General features: G+C 41.0%; 1 protein-coding gene across 1 annotated transcript in view; it reads right to left on the bottom strand.

The window, feature by feature from the left end:
- Nucleotides 1-13,971, bottom strand: part of sertad2b (SERTA domain containing 2b) — an 89,227-nt gene extending 75,256 nt beyond the window's left edge. Inside the window, exons 1-2 of the mRNA XM_061963368.2 lie at nucleotides 13,960-13,971; nucleotides 12,699-12,803 (exon numbers count right to left, since the gene is read on the bottom strand). Coding sequence (XP_061819352.1) covers nucleotides 12,699-12,706 — 8 coding nt within the window. The 5' untranslated portion in view covers nucleotides 12,707-12,803; nucleotides 13,960-13,971. The remainder of the gene's footprint in view (nucleotides 1-12,698; nucleotides 12,804-13,959) is intronic.
- Between the last annotated feature and the right edge of the window lie 9,186 nt (nucleotides 13,972-23,157).

The following is a 23,157-nucleotide window of genomic DNA, read 5'->3' as shown; positions in this document are numbered from 1 at the left end:
TGATCAATAATTTTGGCGATGGCTCTGGCTTGAGCATCTGCCCCCAAAGTCCCTGTGCACATACCTCATCTTTGGAAATTCTAATGCGCTTCATAATGTTTTCATAGACTTGACAAACACTGAACAAGTCCAAACTAATAATACATTAAACCTTAATGTTGTTGTTGTCCATCTCCTTGTGTGTCCTATTTCTCTGAGTCACAAAGCTTCTTGGTGATCGAAGAACGATCGGAAGTGCATCAATGCATGTCACAGCAGCTGTAATGTGCAGTGCTTTAGAAAGTGCAACACTTTTTGTAATTTCCAGGGAAACATTTTGATGAAAGACTCCATGAGTATAAGAAAAATAATAACATGAAATTGATACAGAGAGAGGGAGAGAGAGAGAGAGAGAGAGAAAGGAGGTGTGTTTACTGACGCCTACATTGTCACATGACTTACAGGAAAGCAGTTGTTGATCGCTCTCACTTTTGCTTTGTCTTCCTGTCTTTCGTGTCATTTTTCTTCCACCTTCCAGTCTTTGTGTTTCATAAAGTACAAACTACAGGATAGTGACTCAGCGAACAGGAAATAGGAGATTTTTTTTGTATAAATCATTTTGCAACACTACAATCTGGGCCAGCCCAAGCCTTTTAGGGGCCCCAAACAAAATTGTGTTTGAAGCCCCATTGCAGCCTTTAATATCAAGTTTCCAAGTTTGCAACTTGTAAGAGTGACTATGTGGGTGTTTTTTCATGTCTAAAGGGCTTTCCTAATGTAAAAAAAAACTATTTAGAAAGTCCTAAAGCCTTTAGCTATAACAGGGGTAGGGAACCTATGGCTCTCGAGCCAGATGTGGCTCTCAGATAAATCTTAGCTGACATTGCTTAACATGATAAGTAATGAATAATTACGCCGGTAATCACGATGTTAAAAATAACGTTCAAAATATAAAACATTCTCATGCATTTGAATCCATCCATCTGTTTGTACCGCACCTGTTCAAGAAATAACAATGTTATTAAAAATAATTAGAGACTTATTATATTCTAAAAATGTTGGTCTCACTTAAAAATGCACGCATTTAGTTGTCCATCCATCCATCCATTTTCTACCACTTGTCCCTTTTTGGGGTCGCGGGGGGTCGCTGGAGCCTATCTCAGCTGAAGAGGGCGGAAGGCGGTGTACACCCTGGACAAGTTGCCACCTCATCACAGGGCCAACACAGATAGACAGACAACATTCACACTCACATTCACACACGAGGGCCAATTTAGTGTTGCCAATCAACCTATCCCCAGGTGCATGTCTTTGGAGGAAGGCGGAGTACCCGGAGGGAACCCACGCAGTCACGGGGAGAACATGCAAACTCCACCCAGAAAGATCCCGAGCGCAGGATCGAACCCCGGACCTTCGTATTGTGAGGCAGATGCACTAACCCCTCTTCCACCGTGCTGCCCGCATCTAGTTGTATTCAGTGTTAAAAAATATGATATGGCTCTCAATACATTTTAAAATATTTGGCTTTCATGGCTCTCTCAGCCAAAAAGGTTCCTGAACCCTGAGCTATAACAATTACTACTTGGCGGCAAACGGCCAGTCCCAGAACCAAATAAGAGCAATAAATAAGGGTTTACTGTATTAAAGTTAAAGTTAAAGTACCAATGATTGTCACACAGTGTCTGCTCTGAGATCGGTAGGTTGTGAGTTCAAACCCCGGCCGAGTCATACCAAAGACTGTAAAAATGGGACCCATTACCTCCCTGCTTGGCACTCAGCATCAAGGGTTGGAATTGGGGGTTAAATCACCAAAAATGATTCCCGGGCGCGGCCACCGCTGCTGCTCACTGCTTCCCTCACCTCCCAGGGGGTGAAAAAGTTGTCATAAAATACTGCAATTTAAAAGGTTTGAAAAGGATATTTTGCAGAGAGTCATTTCTATTACTCTTAGCGACAAGAAGTAGATTTGACTACAGGAGCCTGAGTGAGAGCATAACCCCAAATTTCCACTGAATGCGGAAAAGCCGCGGACCGGCTTTACCGTCTAGCAATCCCCACCGCCGTTCTTTTGCGGCTCCGTCGTGCAGTAAAATAGGGCACATTTTTACAAGATCTCGCGAATAATCCCGTGACAAGGGAGATAGTATTAAAGCAGACCACAAAACGTTTATTCTGTCCTTCCAGAGAAGCAGAAGCAAATAAAACTCGGTCCTGCCAATTTATTTTTTTGTAGCAAGCAACAATACGACAGCGACATCATCCCTGGCGAGGGTGTCACACAACCAGTCCTCTGCTCTCCCGCTCTCCGTATACAGCTGGTATTTGACACAGGCCCGTATATCCCCATTGAGCTGCCTGGGATATGCCTGTACATTATTCTTTAATTTTGGACCTCCATAATCAGCAGGTCCTCATCCATTTGTGTCAACAAGACGAAATTAAGTCGAAAAACCTTTGACAAGTTCATGTTCGTCGCCGCTAGGGTTGTACGGTATACCGGTATTAGTATAGTACCGCGATACTAATGAATCATATTCGGTACTATACCGCCTCTGAAAAGTACCGGTCCGCGACGAACATGTTCGGCAGCGCACAATCACAGAGTACCTACAAACAGACACAGTGTGTAGACAGAAAAGGGAGAATGGACGCATTTTGGCTTAAAAAGTAACGATAAAGGTGAAGTTATAACACTGAAACGCCCTCAGGAAGAGGTGCTTTAAGACATGGCTAGCTAGCGGCTAACGTCCATCTCAGTCTGCAGTGTTTTAGCTACTTCTAAATCACTAATCATCGCCTCCATGGCGACAAATAAAGTACGTTTCTTACAAGTATCATCCCTGCAGGATGAGGAATAACTAAACATGCTTCACTACACACCGTAGTTTACCTGCGTCAAAATGTAAACAAACGCCATTGGTGGATCTACACCTAACACCCACTGTAATGATACCAAGTACAGGAGCGATTCTAGTCGATACTTCTATGATTACGTCAACATTTTTTGGCATCACAATATTTTATGTTTGTTTTTTTCAAATTTATGTTATGTTTATAAACTCAGGAAATACGTTCCTGGACACATGAGGACTCTGAATATGATCCTGTAACGACTTGGTATCGGATTGATACCCAAATGTGTGGTATCATCCCAAACTATTTTAAAGCATCAACAGAAGAATAAGAGATTATTACATTTTTACAAAAGTGTAGATAGAACATGTTAAAAGAGAAACTAACCAGATATTAACAGTAAATAAACAAGTACATTATTAATTAATTTTCTACCACTTGTCCTTAATAATCTTGACAAAATAATAGAATGGAAAGTGACACAATATGTTACTGCATATGTTAGCAGAATAAATTAGGAGCCTTTGTTTGCTTACTTACTAATAAAAGACAAGTTATCTAGTATGTTCACTATGTTATTTAAGGATTAAATTGCAATAAGAAACATATGTTTAATGCACCCTCAGATTTTTTGTTGAAATAAAGCCAGTAATGCAATTTTTTGTGGTCCTCTTTGTAGAAATCAGTGACACACACACGGCTGTCCACTTCAGTGGTGTAGACTTTACTGAACCAACTGCGCATGCCCCGAACACACGTACACAACTACGGATGCCCATAAGAGACATCCACTACACTCTTTATTTAGAAAAGTACCGAAAAGTATCGAAATAATTTTGGTACCGTTACCAAAATATTCTAGTCGTTGCCCATTAGGACCTTTGAAAGTGTAAAATACTATCTGCCTTGAAGATGGAGTATTTTATTTTGAAATTAAACTAGATAACACAAGTTTGCGTTTGTGCACGACTTACTGTCAGATTTTAGCTGAGTTAAACGGATCTGTTGCGGCGTCCGGAAAAAAATAGAAGCTCTGCGTATATTTAGAGCTGGAATGCGGGACTGCAACGGCATGTCAGTTACGTTCTGCGGGCAGTGGAAATTGACACAGGACTTAAATAAACACGGAAAGATGCTCCAGCACCTCCATAAGGGACAAGCGGTAGAAAATGGATGGATGGATGGGTTTTACAAATGATGCAAAAACTGTATTTACTAATAATAATTACATATGAAGAATAAACAAAAAGAGAACAATGACAACTACAATCCAGATCAATAGTCAAGTGTTTATAATCCGGATGATGTTCATGTGAAAAGGTAAAAAAAAATAGGTTGATATGTCCAAGGGGAAATAAAAGTGTTTGATAAATCCTATTGCAGTGAAGCCAATTCAAAATGACGGTCCTACTTCGGCATTAATTGAAAAAGTAAACAAAACACAATAAATGGGCAAAAATATAAAATAAAAAAAAGAGACTATATCCTTGGGGGAAAGGTATGGCTACAATATAAACTTAAATGGTTAGGTCGTTTTGGAATTTTGGTCGTAAATCTGACACAGTGATGGAGTTCGAAGTAATGCTATTTGGGCTTTTACATGGACGCAGCTGTGATGCTGCTAAACCGAACTAAAACTATTACAAAGGACATGTTTAGTCACACTGAATAAAAGTTAAGCAGAAACAATTTTATCCATGACATCATTTTAGTCCAACAAAGTAGAACATGCAAACACCTGCAGTGCACGACAACCACGATGATGATCAGCTACTGAAGTGAACGCTCGCCCAGACCAGAGGTTCTCAAACTTGTTTCACCATGAACCACCTCAAAAAAACTTGGCTCTCCAAGTCCCACCATAATGACCCACATTCAAATAAAGTAGCGCAGTAGGCCTAATTATTTGTTTTTAAAAAAGACAGAAGTTTTATTAAACAAGTATAGTTCATATTTTTGACCACTGTAACATTCAGTGACGTGCGGTGAGGTTGATGGCTGGTGAGGCACTGACTTCATCACAGTCAGATTTACAAACATATGAACCCTAAAGAGTATCTTATTCACCATTTGATTGGCAGCAGTTAACGGGTTATGTTTAAAAGCTCATACTAGCATTCTTCCCTGCTTGGCACTCAGCATCAAGGGTTGGAATTGGGGGTTAAATCACCAAAAATTATTCCCGGGCGCGGTGCCGCTGCTGCCCACTGCTCCCCTCACCTCTCAGGGGGTGAAGAAGAGGATGGGTCAAATGCAGAGGACACATTTCACCACACCTAGTGTGTGTGTGACAATCATTGGCACTTTAGCTTAACTTTAACTTTACACATACAAACTGTAGCACACAAAAAAGCACATTTAATTAAAAAAAACTTATTATGGTCTTACCTTTACTTATAAGTGCGGGAACAGTGGTGTTCGTGTTGGAGGAGTTGTGAATAAATGAAATATGAAATCTGTGCTGCAGTCTGCAGGTGTACCTAATGTTGTGTCCCTGCAGTCGTTCACGGCTCCTCCGGCGCGAGTATTGTTGTTTTTGCACTTTTTGGCTTCTTGTTAAGTGACTTTTTTTGGGTGGATTCGGTCTTGCACGTGGAGGGCTTGGGTGTGGGCTTTTGGTTGGTGTGGTGCTCCCGTCGGGGGGTGCACTCTGCGCGGGGGTGCATTAACCGGCACCAGGAGGCGGGATTACTGCGAGCCTCACACAGTGCGTCTTCGCAGCAGTTTTATGATTGCTCAGCACAAGAAATACGTTACACACATACAGTTGTTGACAAAATACACTGTACATTATATACCTCAGCTAACTAAACTATGGAAATGTATAATATAATTCATATAGCAATACGGTCTCACTGCACAGCAGGCCAGCAGTTAGCCGAGTCCGCAATCCATGTTGAGGCACAACTGAGTGACGTGCCTCAACTGGCTGCTGATCACCACACCGTCTCTTCTCAGTATTTGAACGGCAAATGTGAAAATTCAGCGATTTTGAATAAAAATAATCGAAAACTGGTGAAGTTAAATGGAAAATAACTTTATAGTATAATCACTGGATACATATAACAATTTAATTAATTAGTTTTCTTTTTACATTTTTTTTCTTTCCATGATGGCAGGTGAGGCGGCGCCTCACCTGCCTCTAGTGACTGCACGTCACTGGTAACATTACACAGTTTGAATATAGGAAAATAACACTGCACCGTATTTTTCAGGCGATAGTGCGCACCAGATTGTAAGGCGCACTGCCGATGAGCGGGTCTATTCACGTCTATTTTCATATAAGAAGTGCACCGGATTATATTATATATTATGATGTTTTTTCTACATTTAAAACACGTCCTTGTGGTCTACATAACATGTAATGGCGGTTATTTGGTCAAAATGTTGAATAGATGATGTTTTACAGATCTACTTCAAATTACTTTCTGACCGTTGCTTCAGAATGTGCCGTTTTGTGGGCAGTCTTATTTACGTGCCTCCACTTTGACAGTGTCTTCTCCCTGTCATCTTTGCTGTAATGTTTAGCGCTTCAATAGCGAGTGTGCTGACAGATCAAGGTAGAACTGTACGCAACTGTATTTATTTATAACTTTGTTTAAGAAATGGCAAGGGTGGAGGATGAATGCCTCACAACAAGAGGATAGAGAAAAAGAAGAAGCTTATTCACTAAATTTTCGGGACTTATGCAGATCCTAAATACATAGCAGCGGGATGAATAGATAAGAAAAGTTGGTTTTGCATAATATTGCGAAACAAAACGGCAGATAATATGTCTCCTAATAGGTGCCATTTTGGGGTCCTTATACACACACCATAATAATAACTGTAAGTTGAAGCATAGTATGTCTTTTGATTGATTGATTGAAACTTTTATTAGTAGATTGCACAGTACAGTACATATTCCGTACAATTGACCACTAAATTGTAACACCCGAATAAGTTTTTCAACTTGTTTAAGTCGGGGTCCACGTTAATCAATTCATGGTAAATGGTCTGACTACGGTAGCCGTAATGCTCCGTATTCCATCAAGCGGTGTGGCTTCGTAGCTTACCAAAGTAGTACTAATACATTTTGACAGATATTTGAGCGCTATTTGTAATGTTCTATATTCTCAATGAAACATTAAAAGTTTTGGGATTGCTTGCTAATCTAGTATTTGCTTGAGTCATTTATTGAACAGGCATCAACCTGCAGTCCACACGAATATCTTATGTGTGACTGCCATCTACTAGTCACACTTATCATTACACCATGTACCAAATAAAATAGCTTCAAGTGTTATGATTTGTCACACCAGCTTAGAGTCTGTGTATTATTCTCCTTAGTTTAGTAGCCTGTTAGGTTTTTCAATGCTCCCTTGGTTACGTTTTCTTGTTGCTAGTTGGTTGATTGGCCACACCTGCTCTCTGTTTATTGATTAGCGTCCTCACCTGGTTTTGCCCCTAATCACTCCCCTTTATATTCTGGTGTTTTCCTTGTTTTAGTTGCTGGCCCATTGTTCGCTACAGACGACGGTTTGTTTGTTGGTTTTGTTGTTTGTTTCACACTACGTAGGTTTTTTTCACTCTGCTATCTTCATGCCACGCTAAACCAGCATCCAGTTTATGTTATGTTGCGTTGTATTAGTGATGGTCAGATGAAGCCTCATGAGGCATTGAACCATTTCAGCCAATTGGCTCGAAAATTTCTCAAAGCGACAACGCATGCTTCGGCACAAGACTCCTCCTGCTGGTCAAATGTATAATTACAAACAGCCGCATCTTTACCACTGAATGTGTGATGCATTGAAATGTTGCGTCTATTATGGCTCTTGGAAATGACAATAAATGTTTGACAAAATGGTTTTGCTTGGTAAATCAACAAATACACACCCCGTTTCCATATGAGTTGGGAAATTGTGCTAGATGTAAATATAAACGGAATACAATGATTTGCAAATCCTTTTCAACCCATATTCAATTGAATGCACTACAAAGACAAGATATTTGATGTTCAAACTCATATACTTTATTTTTTTTTGCAAATAATAATTAACTTAGAATTTCATGGCTGCAACACTTGCCAAAGTAGTTGGGAAAGGGCATGTTCACCATTGTGTTACATGGCCTTTCCTTTTAACAACACTCAGTAAATGTTTGGGAACTGAGGAGACACATTTTTTAAGCTTCTCAGGTAGAATTCTTTCCCATTCTTGCTTGATGTACAGCTTAAGTTGTTCAACAGTTCGGGGGTCTCCCTTGTGGTATTTTAGGCTTCATAATGCGCCACACATTTTCAATGGGAGACAGGTCTGGACTACAGGTAGGCCAGTCTAGTACCCGCACTCTTTTACTATGAAGCCACATTGATGTAACACGTGGCTTGGCATTGTCTTGCTGAAATAAGCAGGGGCGTCCATGGTAACGTTGCTTGGATGGCAACATATGTTGCTCCAAAACCTGTATGTACCTTTCAGCATTAATGGCGCTTCACAGATGTGTAAGTTACCCGTGTCTTGGGCACTAATACACCCCCATACCATCACAGATGCTGGCTTTTCAACTTTGCGCCTATAACAATCCGGATGGTTCTTTTCCTCTTTGGTCCGGAGGACACGACGTCCACAGTTTCCAAAAACAATTGGAAATGTGGACTCGTCAGACCACAAAACACTTTTCCACTTTGTATCAGTCCATCTTAGATGAGCTCAGGCCCAGCGAAGCCGACGGCGTTTCTGGGTGTTGTTGATAAACGGTTTTCGCCTTGCATAGGAGAGTTTTAACTTGCACTTACAGATGTAGCGACCAACTGTAGTTACTGACAGTGGTTTTCTGAAGTGTTCCTGAGCCCATGTGGTGACATCCTTTACACACTGATGTCGCTTGTTGATGCAGTACAGCCTGAGGGATCCAAGGTCACGGGCTTAGCTGCTTACGTGCAGTGATTTCTCCAGATTCTCTGAACCCTTTGATGATATTACGGACCGTAGATGGTGAAATCTCTAAATTCCTTGCAATAGCTGGTTGAGAAAGGTTTTTCTTAAACTGTTCAACAATTTGCTCACGCATTTGTTGACAAAGTGGTGACCCTCGCCCCATCCTTGTTTGTGAATGACTGAGCATTTCATGGAATCTACTTTTATACCCAATCATGGCACCCACCTGTTCCCAATTAGCCTGCACACCTGTGGGATGTTCCAAATAAGTGTTTGATGAGCATTCCTCAACTTTATCAGTATTTCTTGCCACCTTTCCCAACTTCTTTGTCACGTGTTGCTGGCATCAAATTCTAAAGTTAATGATTATTTGCAAAAAAAAATGTTTTATCAGTTTCAACATCAAATATGTTGTCTTTGTAGCATATTCAACTGAATATGGGTTGAAAATGATTTGCAAATCATTGTATTCCGTTTATATTTACATCTAATACAATTTCCCAACTCATATGGAAACGGGGTTTGTATAATAAAATATGTTTTTTATGTGTTGTACATGTACATATATTGTGTGTTTGTATTTTGCCAACATGGTAGAATCATATGATAAGGCAGGCTGTATAATGTTTTTCTGTCACCTTGAGGAAATGGCATAAAGAGGAAGATGACAATATAATGCAACTTGGACAATGATGTACAGAACAGAGGAGATTTAGTTCATTTTTTGTTTTAGGGGATTTTTTATTTCTTTTTAGCTGGTAGCTGGTTAAAAATAATAAATACATAATGCTTTACTTTAACAAATGTAATGTTTACAGTGATAAACACATTTGAGATCTGACGTTGCCAAGAATCGAACCCACGTCTTGTAGGATAAAAGGTGAATACGTGAACCATTGTGCTACCAACATTCTGTTGACAGGGAAGTGAATTAATTAACTCATATTATGTTCTACATATGGTGAATGTTCAAATTCATCTTGGAGAAAGCAAACCACCAAGTTCAAGTAAATAGTGGTATTTTAGTTTGAGCACATAAGTTAAGGCCCCTTAGTTTGACATTCGCAGGTGAATTGGATCACTTCTCGTAGGAAAAGAGGCTCTAATTGGGGCTTTGCAATGCAAAAGTGATAACCATATCCTTGAGAAAAGACTACCTGTCTAGCTCAACACCAACATTTGAGTTATGACATAAGGCAGTTGTTTTCCAGACACTTACACACGAACATCTCCTTTCATGATCAGGATGCGTTCTCCTAACTTAACACACACACCCAGAGACAGAAAGGAGGAATATAAAAACTGATGGTTTGGCTTCTCCAGTTAGGAGTCCTCCATTGTTTTGACCTAGGCACCTTCGGGTACTGCAGACCTGTTTAATGACGCTCGCTTGTAATAAAGCAACTTTTTGTTCAGCAAAGCGTCTCCGACGTTTCTTTTGATCCAGCCGCATTGCCGTGTTGCTCTCCTGCCCGGGAGGGGGTGACAAGACCAGAAATACACTTAAATAGCAATGATACAAGGTGGTTTAATGTTTATTAAATGGATATCAAGTTTGTCGTTTGCGGCATTCAAAAAATATATTTTTATCCTCTTTCCATATTCCGAACTGACCACAAGTCTCAAAAGCTCACATTTTCAATGGAGCTTGGGCGGTTTATGAGTTGTCGAATCTCCCGGCAAATCTGAACCACGTTCGAAACAGTCACATGGTACAACTCGGCACCGAGGCTTCGCACGTCATCATTTCCGGCTCCTCCCCTAAATGAAGCAAACCTCGATACGCGTTTCGCGGAAGTTCCCCCTCCATTACTCGACACACGCTTTGAAGTAAAGAATCATCTTGCCTGCACCCTGCCTGAGGTCCTCCGCATCTTTGAAATTGCAAACACTTCACAACATGCCAGCTTATGACATCAAGGTCAGTAAGCACAACCAGAATTAATAAATACATTAGGCGCACTACGTTATAAGGCGCACTGTCGATTTTTAGGAAAATGAAAGGATTTTTTTGCAGTCCAAAAAATACAGTACTTTAATCAAAAGATCCTTTGGAGTACCACATGTGGTACACATTCCTCAGTTTGAGAACCCTGCCTTGGACAACCGCATAGAGGGCCGGATTTACTAAAATCCAAATACCACGTACTAAACAGCGTGTGCAAAATATAAAATAACGTGTACTATGAGTGGGCGTGTTGCGTGTGATTTACTAACACTCCCTGTGCAATTGAAAAGTGGTGCAGACCATCTTATTTCATACTTGCAAACCCTCCCGTATTTTCCGGGAGACTCCCGAAATTCAGCGCCTCTCCCGAAAACCTCCCGGAAGAAATGTTCTCCCGAAAATCTCCCGGAATTCAGCCGGAGCTGGAGGCCACGCCCCCTCCAGCTCCATGCGGACCTGAGTCCAGTGTGCGCACACAAGGAGACGAAGCAGAAGAACGAGACCGTAGTCGAAGAGCGCAGGGGAGACAATTCTCCAGGGCCGATGTATGCTCGGGGCAACACCCTTCACCTGGGTCTCCACAGCGGACGACTTTAGGGTGAATGATGAGTCCAGCGATTAGTTGCAAATCTTGCTTTATTGATTGCTTGCACACAGCCAATCCAACACAAAACCAACGAGTCCCTCCCCGTACTCATGCTACCCCGTTCCCTCTCTTCTCTCGCCCACACACTCACTGACGTCACTCACCTCACATGCTGTCACCTATTAAAGGGCCACACACACACATTCTCTACTCTCATAACACACAGTACAGTTAGTAGAACAACTGTGTTTTCATTACTGTGTATTTGATAGGTGCCATTGCCCCGGAATTGTATTGCATTGTACTTTCAAGTACAACAATGAGTAGATGAGTGTTATGTGTGTGTATATGTGTAAATAAATGAACACTGAAATTCAAGTATTTCTTTTATTTATATATATAATAAAATAAATAAATATATATATAGCTAGAATTCACTGAAAGTCAAGTATTTCATACATATATATATGTATATATATATATATATATATATATATATATATATATATATATATATATATATATATATATATATATATATATATAATATATGAAATACTCGAGTTGGTGAATTCTAGCTGTAAATATACTCCTCCCCTCTTAAACACGACCCCAACCACGCCCCGCCCCACCCCGCCCCACCCCAGCCCCCACCTCCCGAAATTGGAGGTCTCAAGGTTGGCAAGTATGTCTTATTTAAGTGAGGATTTTGCACGCATACGGGTCTTTTACCAGGGAGACACTTGATAATTTTTCTGCACATTCATGTTATCATGTTCCTACCTGTGTGAAGTGAAGTGAAGTGAAGTGCTATATAATTTTATATAGCACTTTTTCTCAAGTGACTCAAAGCGCTTTACATTGTGAAACCCAATATCTAAGTTACATTTAAACCAGTGTGGGTGGCACTGGGAGCAGGTGGGTAAAGTGTCTTGCCCAAGGACACAACGGCAGTGACTAGGATGGCGGAAGCGGGGATCGAACCTGCAACCCTCAAGTTGCTGGCACGGCCGCTCTACCAACCGAGCTATACCTCCCAAATAAGTTAATATTATCTTCAACACATTGAACCAGCTGCTGGTTCAATGTGTTGAACCAGCAGCACACATCTATAATTTGAAACACCTTTTCCATCATCAGTGCATTCGCTTAGAATAACTAAAACGCATGAAAATGCAGAATGAAAGACGTCTTTTCATTTTGGTGATATATTATAATATATTTCCTAAATTAATAAAACAAAAAAACAACATTTGAAAAAAAATGCCAGCAGACACCAAAATGCATCAAGTGAATTCATTATAATCAGCCCTATAAGTCATCCAGCAACTATAAAATGATAAAACGAAATTACTGAATCGACGATATGTCTAATATTTCTTTCTTTCTGACCGTCCAATATGTTGACACATACCTGTACATGTGACAGAGGATACTCGTCTGTCCATCTTCTGTCTGTGCAGCGCGAGCACTGATCCTGCAACCGTGTGTGGAACTGTCAGTTTGAACATCCTTGTGGCTAAATAAAACACCAAATAGTGCTCAAATAGGGATGAGTCTTGATAAATCACATTTACAATTTACAAAACAATTATATTTGCATTTGCTCCTCCCAATATTGTGGGCATTTTGATGATCAGCATACAGTATATTTTGTATATTTATGAAAACACAGGCACACAATGGATTGCATGCCTTATTTTGCTCATTTAAAGGGGAACTACACTTTTTTTGGAATTTTTCCTATCGTTCACAATCATTATGAAAGACATGACGACGGATGTATTTTTTTCTATGCATTGTAACTCGTAAATAAACGTAAATAAAAGAGGAGCCAATGGGAGGTCCTTTTAATTCGTCCATTAAACCCAATGAAAAAACATCCAAAAGCGGCAAAATTACTCCATTTACATTTCGTGACTTGAATATTAACCAAGTATTAGTGATATTATTATTATAAGCACTAACACACACAAACTATTTATAGCGGCGCTGTGATCACTAGCGGGTATGCCAATGTTGACATCATCGCATAAGCAGCTTCTTCGTTTCCTATGCTCGAGAAAGTTTATTGTAGATCATAAATTATGCCTCTCATCTGGATAGTAGAAGAATGAGGGCGTATTTTGACAAGTTTGTACACTTTCACAGCTAATATAGACCCGTGAATAACGAGAACGACACAAAAAGACGCTTGGCTACACCCCCCTTTTTTTCTACGTGAGGATTATGAGTCATTCTTTATCTGAACAGGAATATAACAAGATTATATCAGTCGGTATCCTAATGACAGCAGATATTGTACAGTAAGTGATGTTTTATTATGTTTGTTGGCTCTCATGATGTCTGCAGTGAGTCATAATCAGTGATTTGGGGGGGGGGGGGGAGCAAACATCATTGTGCGTTTTTGAAATGAATGTGCCGCGTTTCCTTAAAATGATCAAAATATGTAAATATTAAATGTTATTAAAAATGTGCCTGCTACTACATTACATATATACTTACATCATGAATATAAAACCCTAATTGTTACATACAGCAGGGGAAGGAGATGACACCACAAGGAGGATCAGGTTAACAGGTTTATTGCAACCTTTGATGACTGTGTGGGCGGGGTATGCTACTCTAAGTGTTTGGTGCAAGACGATGTGTAGAATTAATAATGTAAATGTTACCAGGGTTTGTTGAAGTGCGTGTTGGATGAATCCTTCGTCAGTCCAGAGGGGCGAGGCATAGAGGTAGTCCGTGGGCAGGCAAGTGGTCGGAGGCTGCAGAGAGGCAACAAGGTCCGTGTCCAAACAGGGGTCGAGGATCGAGGGAGGCAGTCCAAAATCCAGAGGGAAGTTGAGATACACAACTCGATCACGGGGAACAGGAAGGACACTGCAGGGAGCACAAAGGACTTGAGACGCAGGAAACAAGGAAGACAAGGAGAGAGAGTAAGTACGCGGGAGGGAAGCCAGAGACGGGATGCTTACTGCAAAGAGTGAACTACGTTCTGGCGTAGGCACCATGGGTCCGCTGGTCTTTATGCTGCTTGTCTTGATTAGTCTCAGGTGCGCGGATTGCTGATTGTCTGCAGCTTCGCCGTTGCGTGGGCGTGAAGCACCCAGCGCAAGTAGGGGCGTGTCCTGGCATGCTGCCAACTGAGTTACTGGTAGAACTTGCTGCCAATGAAAAGAAGGTTCGAGCCCGCGCCGTGACACTAATGGAGGTGTTTGGATGTTTTTTTAGGGGCTTTTATAGGCAGAATAGAGCGACTCCTATAGGCTCCATTGTAAGCGGACTTCTGATCGCATGTATTTAATATTTACAATGCATTAAAAAAAAATACATCCATTGTTATGTCTTTCATAATGATTGTGAACGATAGGAAAAATTCCAAAAAAAGTGCAGTTCCCCTTCAACAGATGCAGTCCACTTTGCACACGTTTAGTAGGTGAGCTTTGCGTGTGCTATCAAGTTTGCATGCGCTTTAGTACACGCAAACCTTTAGTAAATCATGCTCAGAGTGTTTATGCCAGTGCAACGTCATATAATCACGACACACACTGGCTTACTAGCAGTTTAGGTCACAGGTTCGTTCCACAGTCGAAAAGCCAGCAAAGTTTTAAGAGCACTGCTGGTAGAGGAAGTGAGGAGGTGACAGATAAGTGCTGGTGCAATGGGAAGAACAGTGATGATATTTTCAGTCAAAAAGCAAAGGTTAATGCATGCATACCAACAATGTATCCAGTAATGTTTTGGAGTACACTTCAAAGACTGTGAGAGATACTGGAGCTGAAAACAGGAAGGTCATTAATCTTGTGGCGACTGCTGTCAGGAACAAGGAAGCAGCCACGGCAGATCAGTGGCCTGCAGCGACGGTTGAGCTGGTTAGCCATCTTTCTCTCGCCTTTTCTCTCCAAACCACAAGAACTAAACAGGACTCTTTTCCTCTGGTCATTTCTTATTACTGTCTGATTCGTGATAAGAATACAGTATGTGGCGCTCATGCCACCGTCTACACACAAAGCTGGAAAACTATTCAGTAGCACTCACTCTTGGATTTTTTTTACCTTTAATTTTACCTCTAATTACCTCTAATTTCTTGTCCCAACACACTGTAATGAACATTGCTCAGATTGCTTGTTCGCTTGTACGATACGATATGTTCACAAGAGAGTCCAGATGTGACTCAAAGAGTTGTTCAAAAGCCATTTTGTTTTTCTTTTTTAGTAATGACTAATTTTACCAAGGCAGCACGGTGCAGAGGGGTTAGTGCGTCTGCCTCACAATACGAAGGTCCTGAGTAGTCGTGAGTTCAATCCCGGTCTCGGGATCTTTCTGTGTGGAGTTTGCATGTTCTCCCCTTGACTGCGTGGGTTCCCTCCGGGTACTCCGGCTTCCTCCCACCTCCAAAGACATGCACCTGGGGATAGGTTGATTGGCAACACTAAATTGGCCCTAGTGTGTGAATGTGAGTGTGAATGTTGTCTGTCTATCTGTGTTGGCCCTGCGATGAGGTGGCGACTTGTCCAGGGTGTAGCCCGCCTTCCGCCCGATTGTAGCTGAGATAGGCTCCAGCGCCCCCCGCGACCCCGAAGGGAATAAGCGGTAGAAAATGGATGGACGGATGGATAATTTTACCAAGAAACAATCACTGGTAGCAGAATTCGAATAATTCAAATGTTTACCAATTTATACTCTATTTTTTGGGATTTTTTAAATTATATTGATCATATAGATTACATTTGGCCTGTGTTTCTATTTGTAAGCGATCCATAAGGTCAGAGCCTCCAGGCGCCCTAAGCCAAATTTTATTTTTTTGGAGGCTCCCATCACAAATGTATTCAAAGGCCTACTGAAATGCGATTTTCTTATTTAAACGGGGATAGCAGGTCCATTCTATGTGTCATACTTGATCATTTCGCGATATTGCCATATTTTTGCTGAAAGGATTTAATAGAGAACATCGACGATAAAGTTTGCAACTTTTGGTTGCTGATAAAAAAGCCTTGCCTGTACCGGAAGTAGCAGACGAGTAGCGTGACGTCACAGGTTGTGGAGCTCCTCACATCTGCACATTGTTTACAATCATGGCCACCAGCAGCGAGAGCGATTCGGACCGAGAAAGCCACGATTTCCCCATTAATTTGAACGAGGATGAAAGATTTGTGGATGAGGAAAGTGAGAGTGAAGGACTAGAGGGCAGTGGGAGCGATTCAGATAGGGAAGATGCTGTGAGAGGCGGGTGGGACCTGATATTCAGCTGGGAATGACTAAAACAGTAAATAAACACAAGACATATATATACTCTATTAGCCACAACACAACCAGGCTTGTATTTAATATGCCACAAATGAATCCCGCATAACAAACACCTCCCCCCTCTCGTCCATATAACCCGCCAATACAACTCAAACACCTGCACAACACACTCAATCCCACAGCCCAAAGTACCGTTCACCTCCCCAAAGTTCATACAGTACATATATTTCCCCAAAGTCTCCAAAGTTACGTACGTGACATGCACATAGCGGCACGCACGTATGGGCAATCAATCAAATGTTTGGAAGCCGCAGCTGCATGCGTACTCACGGTACCGCGTCTGCGTATCCAACTCAAAGTCCTCCTGGTAAGAGTCTCTGTTGTCCCAGTTCTCCACAGGCCAATGGTAAAGCTTGACTGTCATCTTTCGGGAATGTAAACAATGAAACACCGGCTGTGTTTGTGTTGCTGCAGCCGCCCTCAATACACCGCTTCCCACCTACAGCTTTCTTCTTTGCTGTCTCCATTGTTCATTGAACCAATTACAAAAGATTCACCAACACAGATGTCCAGAATACTGTGAAATTTTGCGATGAAAACAGACGACTTAATAGCTGGCCACCATGCTGTCCCAAAATGTCCTCTACAATCCGTGAAGTCACGCACAGGCGTCATCATACCGAGACGTTTTCAGCAGGATATTTTGCACAAAATTTAAAATTGTACTTTAGTAAGCTAACCCGGCCGTATTGGCATGTGTTGCAATGTTAAGATTTCATCATTGATATATAAACTATCAGACTGCGTGGTCGGTAGTAGTGGGTTTCAGTAGGCCTTTAAACAATTTTTCATGTAAAACAATTTTCAGAATTTTTTAATCAAACTTGAATTTAATTTGATGCATATTTTGTACTCAAATGAATTAATGTGAAATAAATGGTTTTTTTGTGAAAAATAACCATAACTCAGAACCGGATCCAAACCTAGTACCTTCTGCCTTTCTAAACAAGCTGTATGCCTCGAGAGCCACTAAAAACAGATTGGAAATCAGCCATTATATTTTTTATTAGGAATGAATTTGATGCACCTGGGGATAGGTTGATTGGCAACACTATTGGCCCTAGTGTGTGAATGTGAGTGTGAATGTTGTCTATCTGTCTGTGTTGGCCCTGCGATGAGGTGGCGACTTGTCCAAGGTGTACCCCGCCTTCCGCCCGAATGCAGCAGAGATAGGCTCCAGCACCCCCCGCGACCCCGAAAGGGACAAGCGGCAGAAAATGGATGGATGGATGGAATTTGAAGCGGCCAGAAAAATGTTTGCTTTAAAATGTCATTGAAGCACTCTGTCATTCATTCATTGAGACTTTACATGCGCTTATACGCGCCCGCTCTGCCAGAGAATAAGATGTAGCAGGAGGGATCTGTGTTGCTAACTTAGTCACTATTTATCAAGTACTCAGACCCGTCTAGGTTGTCTTTAAAAAAAAAGCAACTAGCAACACATTTTGCAACTTTTGCTGGTCTTATTGGATACTTCTCAATCCCTTCCCTATAAAAGCACTGAAAGGTGGCTCCATCTTGCTTGTGACATCAAAAACAACAACAACAAAAAAATAGAGGCGAGAGAATTATGTTAATTTGTATTTCTTAATTTGTATTTTTTTTTGTGCTCACTTTTGGTCCATAAAGTTTCCATGCACATAAGTATATCATGACCAATATTGCTAATTAGACAATGGATGACACCCAGCACCCCCGGAAAATCCCCCTACACAAATAGATTACAGTCCTAAGAGAAAACACTTAACTATAAAAACGGTGTAAATGTTGAAAATATTAACACAAAATAACAAACAAGATATTATTTTTTACAATGCTAATATTAAAATGTTTGAAACAAGTATACTGAAGCAAATAAAGAGGGTCTAAGGACCCTAGTAGCGGGCATTAAGGGATGGGTAACGTTCACATTTGAACCGATACGGTACCAATTCCCGCTGCCTGGCAATCGGTATCGGTACTCCACCGTATTAGTTTGATAAGAAAATCACTTTTTTGTTTTTTTTAATTAAACATTTAACACTGAACTGATAATAACAGTGCTGTCCAGTTGTTATATCTTGTTTTCTTACACTTCTGAGTAGGGCTGGGCGATATATCGAATATACTCAATATATCGCGGGTTTGTCTCTGTGCGATATAGAAAATGACTACCGTATATCGTGATATTCGAGTATACGTTCTCACGCAGTTGCTTTTAGCTGCGCGCATTACACTGCAGGCTCTTCTCAGTCTTTCTTGTCTCTCCTTCTCACAGAGACATAAAACAAGCGCACCTTCTTACATACGTCACATACTGTCGCGCGTGCAACGTCATACGCTCTCGCGGAGCAGACAGGTAGCAGCATGGGTAAAGTTAGCTGTAATGCAAGCGGAGCGGTGCGAGTGGTAATACGAGAGAAAGAAGGTGCGAATCTGGTAACAAATGGAGGAAGAATTAATTCCCAAGAAAAACAGCATGGAGTCCATCGTCTGGCAGTGGTTTGGCTTCAAGCGGGAAGATGTTGAACAGACAACTGTTATATGTAAAGTATGTGGCAAAAGCGTTGCTACAATAAGTAGCACCACTGCTAATTTGTAGCATCATTTGAAAAGTCACAAAATATCGAGGTATATATCGTGTATAGCGACATGGCCTAAAAATATTGAGATATTGATAAAAGGCCATATCGCCCAGCCCTACTTCTGAGTCTCATTTGCGAGTATGTATCCATTTCAGTGTGTTGCTGTAATCAGGAAGTAGCCTTTGCCATTAAAGGGGCGGTGAGCAACTTGTGCAAAATCTTTTTTTTTTTTTTTAAACAAAACGATAAAACACCACTGACTAGATTATGTTACTATCAGTAACATAACATAACACACAAAAAGGCTGGAACAGGCAATATGAAACTGTGCATCAGAAATAAGTCATGGCTTACCATGGCGGCAGGACAACCAGAGAGGAAATAGCCAAACAAATATTAAGCTTGACTCCCTCCTTGTGCAAATAATCAAAATCAAATATGAAACAGTTAGAACGTTTTTCCAGCCTAATGACACTGGGGAAGGTGGCAGCCTGCCTCAACCAATTTTAAAAGCAGGGCTTAAGTCATTCACCACAAAATAAAGATAACAACTAAATAACCTAATAGTAGAACAAAATTGCAAATTAAAAAAAGGTTCTAAACGGAAGCAGACAAGCAAAACGACCAAAAGACAGAGATGAGATGTACCGTAACTAAAGCACAAAGGGCGGAAACACAAATACACAGAAAACAAACAAAAACGGTACAGTAATAGTAAACTAATTATTCAATAACTAACAAATTAAACTACTAATAATCAACCAAACGAAATACACCGTTGCATAAACTAAAATATAACACAAAACATAGCTAAAAACTGCATTGTCCCCTAAATAAAGCCCCACGCCAAAAAAGACTTGATTGAAGCGTCCCACAAGTCGCGGTGCAGCAGGCAGACACCAGCTGCATCGCAGGGCTCAAATCAGACCAGCCACACTGTTTGGGTTTTTAATGACTTTTCAGCAGATTAACAGTATTTTATACAGAGAAATACAAAATAAGAGTCTGACAAGACATGTTACACAACAACGGAAAGCAAGTAACAGAACATGTAAAGGTGGCTCTTTGGTCAAAAAGTTGCACAGATTATGTTTTACAGACCTTCTTTAAGCCAATTTATGGCCATCTCATGTCACAGTTGGGAAAAACGTCACAATTGGGAAAAATTCCGAATGGCTCCTTTGGAGGAAGAAGTATGATGGAAGGCAGATCCCAAATACACAAAAACATGTACCAATAGGTAGGAAAAGTTGGTTTTGCATAATAGGTACCCTTTAAGTCCAAAACTTAAAGTCCCACTTAAGAACTTTCAGTTTTGGTTGATTTTGGCGGCGCAAGTGGACCAAAGCGGTAGTGTTTTGCCAGAAGAAGACCACATTTCCCATGAGGACTAGTGTGTATATCGTCAAACTGACACGATGGCACAAATATTACAACTGTAATGGCTATGCTCATTTTAAATAGCAGACACTATTAATGATCTTGGATTGCGCTACAAACATGACGCTACTACCAAGAATGTATCGGGGCGGATGCAGGTCCGAAGCAAAGAAAGACTGACGGGAGAGTTTTTTTGAAGGAAGTAGTGTGGAACTGCAAACTATTAAGCTGGTGGATATTTATTGCAACCTCTCAAATTTCCGATAGCTAACAGCAGCATTGTTGTTTTGATTTGAGCATCAAAAGTTACTTTAGTCCAGCAGAGCCAAGCCAGCATCAATCGGAAATCCTTCCTGACTGTCTTTTTATCCGGACACGGGTAAGCTAAGCTCCGTTTTTCTTTTTTTGTCTCCTCAGACAAAACTTTTCGTTTCTTTGGTTGTTTTGGAACTCAAGCCTTGATAGCAGTAATTGCATGTAGGCGTTCTTTTTCTTCTTCCTTTAGTTTTCTGGCGGCACGCAGGCGTTCGCATCGGCTTCCATGTTTTTAACGAATGGGGAAAGGGGTAGTGACGTATGCCGTAAAGCAAGTCAGCATATTTGTAGTTCTTTGTGTGGCAGGTCATGACAGAGGTGTCATTCAACTAGTTGTAAATCCATGTATCATCAGTGTTGGGACTAAAGCGTTACAAAGTATTTTCGGCGGTAACTAGTAGTCTAACGCGTTATTTTTTATATTCAGTAACTCAGTTACCGTTACTACATGATGCTTTATTTTACGTTATTTTTTATATAGTATCGGCTAGAAACTGAGAAGATCTGAGTGTGTTTTATTGGAGAGCTGCGGTGTCGTCCTTCTGATTCTTCCTGTGTCACAAGGAAGAGAAGAGTCTGTGTGTGGGCGTGTCTGTGCTTACTAACAAGACATCAAAGCGGAGCCGAAGCTGAGTTTCTTAACATGGAGATATTCTCAATACTTTTCTTTTGTCGAGCACAAAGAAAAGAACATTTTAGTTAAATGTAAGTTGTGTCTTGGATCAAAGATCATATCTACTGCCCAAAACAGCAATTCAAATCTGCTGAAACAGCTACAAAAGCAACCTTGCTTCGACGAAGCTAGTAAAGAGAGACACAGACTCCGATGTCACTTCACCTCTACATCCACCACCACCTAAGGATTTTAACGAAGGGACTGCTAGCCAGGACAACATTGATAAAACCATTGCAGCGTATGTGCTAAAAGACATGCAGGCTATTTTTACAGTGGGGTCACCCGCTTTCAGGCAGCTAATTAGCATGATAGCGGGTGTCAAACGGCAAATGGCACGAAAACATGTTCCAAGTTCCTGGACACAGTGGACAGTGAGTACATAAAAATGAAAAGCAAGCTAAAGAAGACACTCCAAACTCTGCCTCTGATCATTCAGCACTGAAGGTACACACTCTGTCAATTCTCTTATATACTCTTTCATTCTAGACTTCTAGAGTGTTTGATTATCCCATCACTCTAAATGTATAAACTATAAAGTTCACAAACATAAAGAGGGATGGTAGTGGGCCAGGCCAATCTTTCCTGTTCTCTAAACTAAAACTGGGGAAATGCGTAGTGTTCTGGGCTTCAGTACAGTGTTGATTTCCTGAAGACATGATTTTATTTCACAATTCCTTGAGAGAAAAAAACGCCTGGTTAGGCGTGTGTATAGCAGTATGTGTGCTGTATATAGTGACATGACATACTGTATAATCATGTCATGTGTGCATTCCTTGGGTGAAGCCAGGTTTAAAGCTATGTTGTGACATGTTGTGACATGTTGTTATTATGCGGTTTGTTACTTATGTATGTTATGTTGCAGCTATTTAAAATAGTTTTGTCAATTTGTTCTGGCCCAAAATAAATTGGCCCTTTGAAACATATCTTTGTCTTTGTGTGTTGTATGTAGACCACCATAGGTGAGAATGGGAACGTAGATCAACCGGTAAATTGAGAGCTTTGCCTTCTGGCTCAGCTCCTTTTTCACCACAACGGATCGATACAGCGTCCGTATTACTGAAGATGCCGCACCGATACGCCTATCGATCTCACGATCCACTCTTCCCTCACTCATGAACAAGACTCCGAGGTACTTAAACTCCTCCACATGGGGCAAGATCTCCTCCCCAACCCGGAGATGGCACTCCACCATTTTCAGGGCGAGAACCATGTCCGATCCGAGAGACCATCTTTTAAATTCTCCTGTTTTTACCTACTTTGCCTCCCAGTGAAAAACATACAGGGAAAACACAAATGGATAAGACGGAAGTAGGGCTGGGCGATATATCCATATACGCGATATATCCATATACGCAATATATCGTGGGTTTGTCTCTGTGCGATATAGAAAATGACTATATCGTGATATTCGAGTATACGTTCTCACGCAGTTGCTTTTAGCTGCTGGCATTACACTACAGGCTCGTCCCACTCCTTCTTGTCTGTCCTTCTCACAGACAGCAAGCGCACCTTCTTACACACGTCACATACTGTCACGTCATACGTCACATACGTATACGCCCTCTTTGAGCAGAGAGGTAGCATGGCTAAAGTTAGCTGTGACGTGAGTGGTAATACGAGAGAAAGAA

Source organism: Nerophis lumbriciformis, linkage group LG02 (genome assembly GCF_033978685.3).
Source record: "Nerophis lumbriciformis linkage group LG02, RoL_Nlum_v2.1, whole genome shotgun sequence".
Taxonomy (NCBI): Eukaryota; Metazoa; Chordata; class Actinopteri; order Syngnathiformes; family Syngnathidae; genus Nerophis; species Nerophis lumbriciformis.
This window is presented reverse-complemented; position numbering and strand designations above follow the sequence as displayed.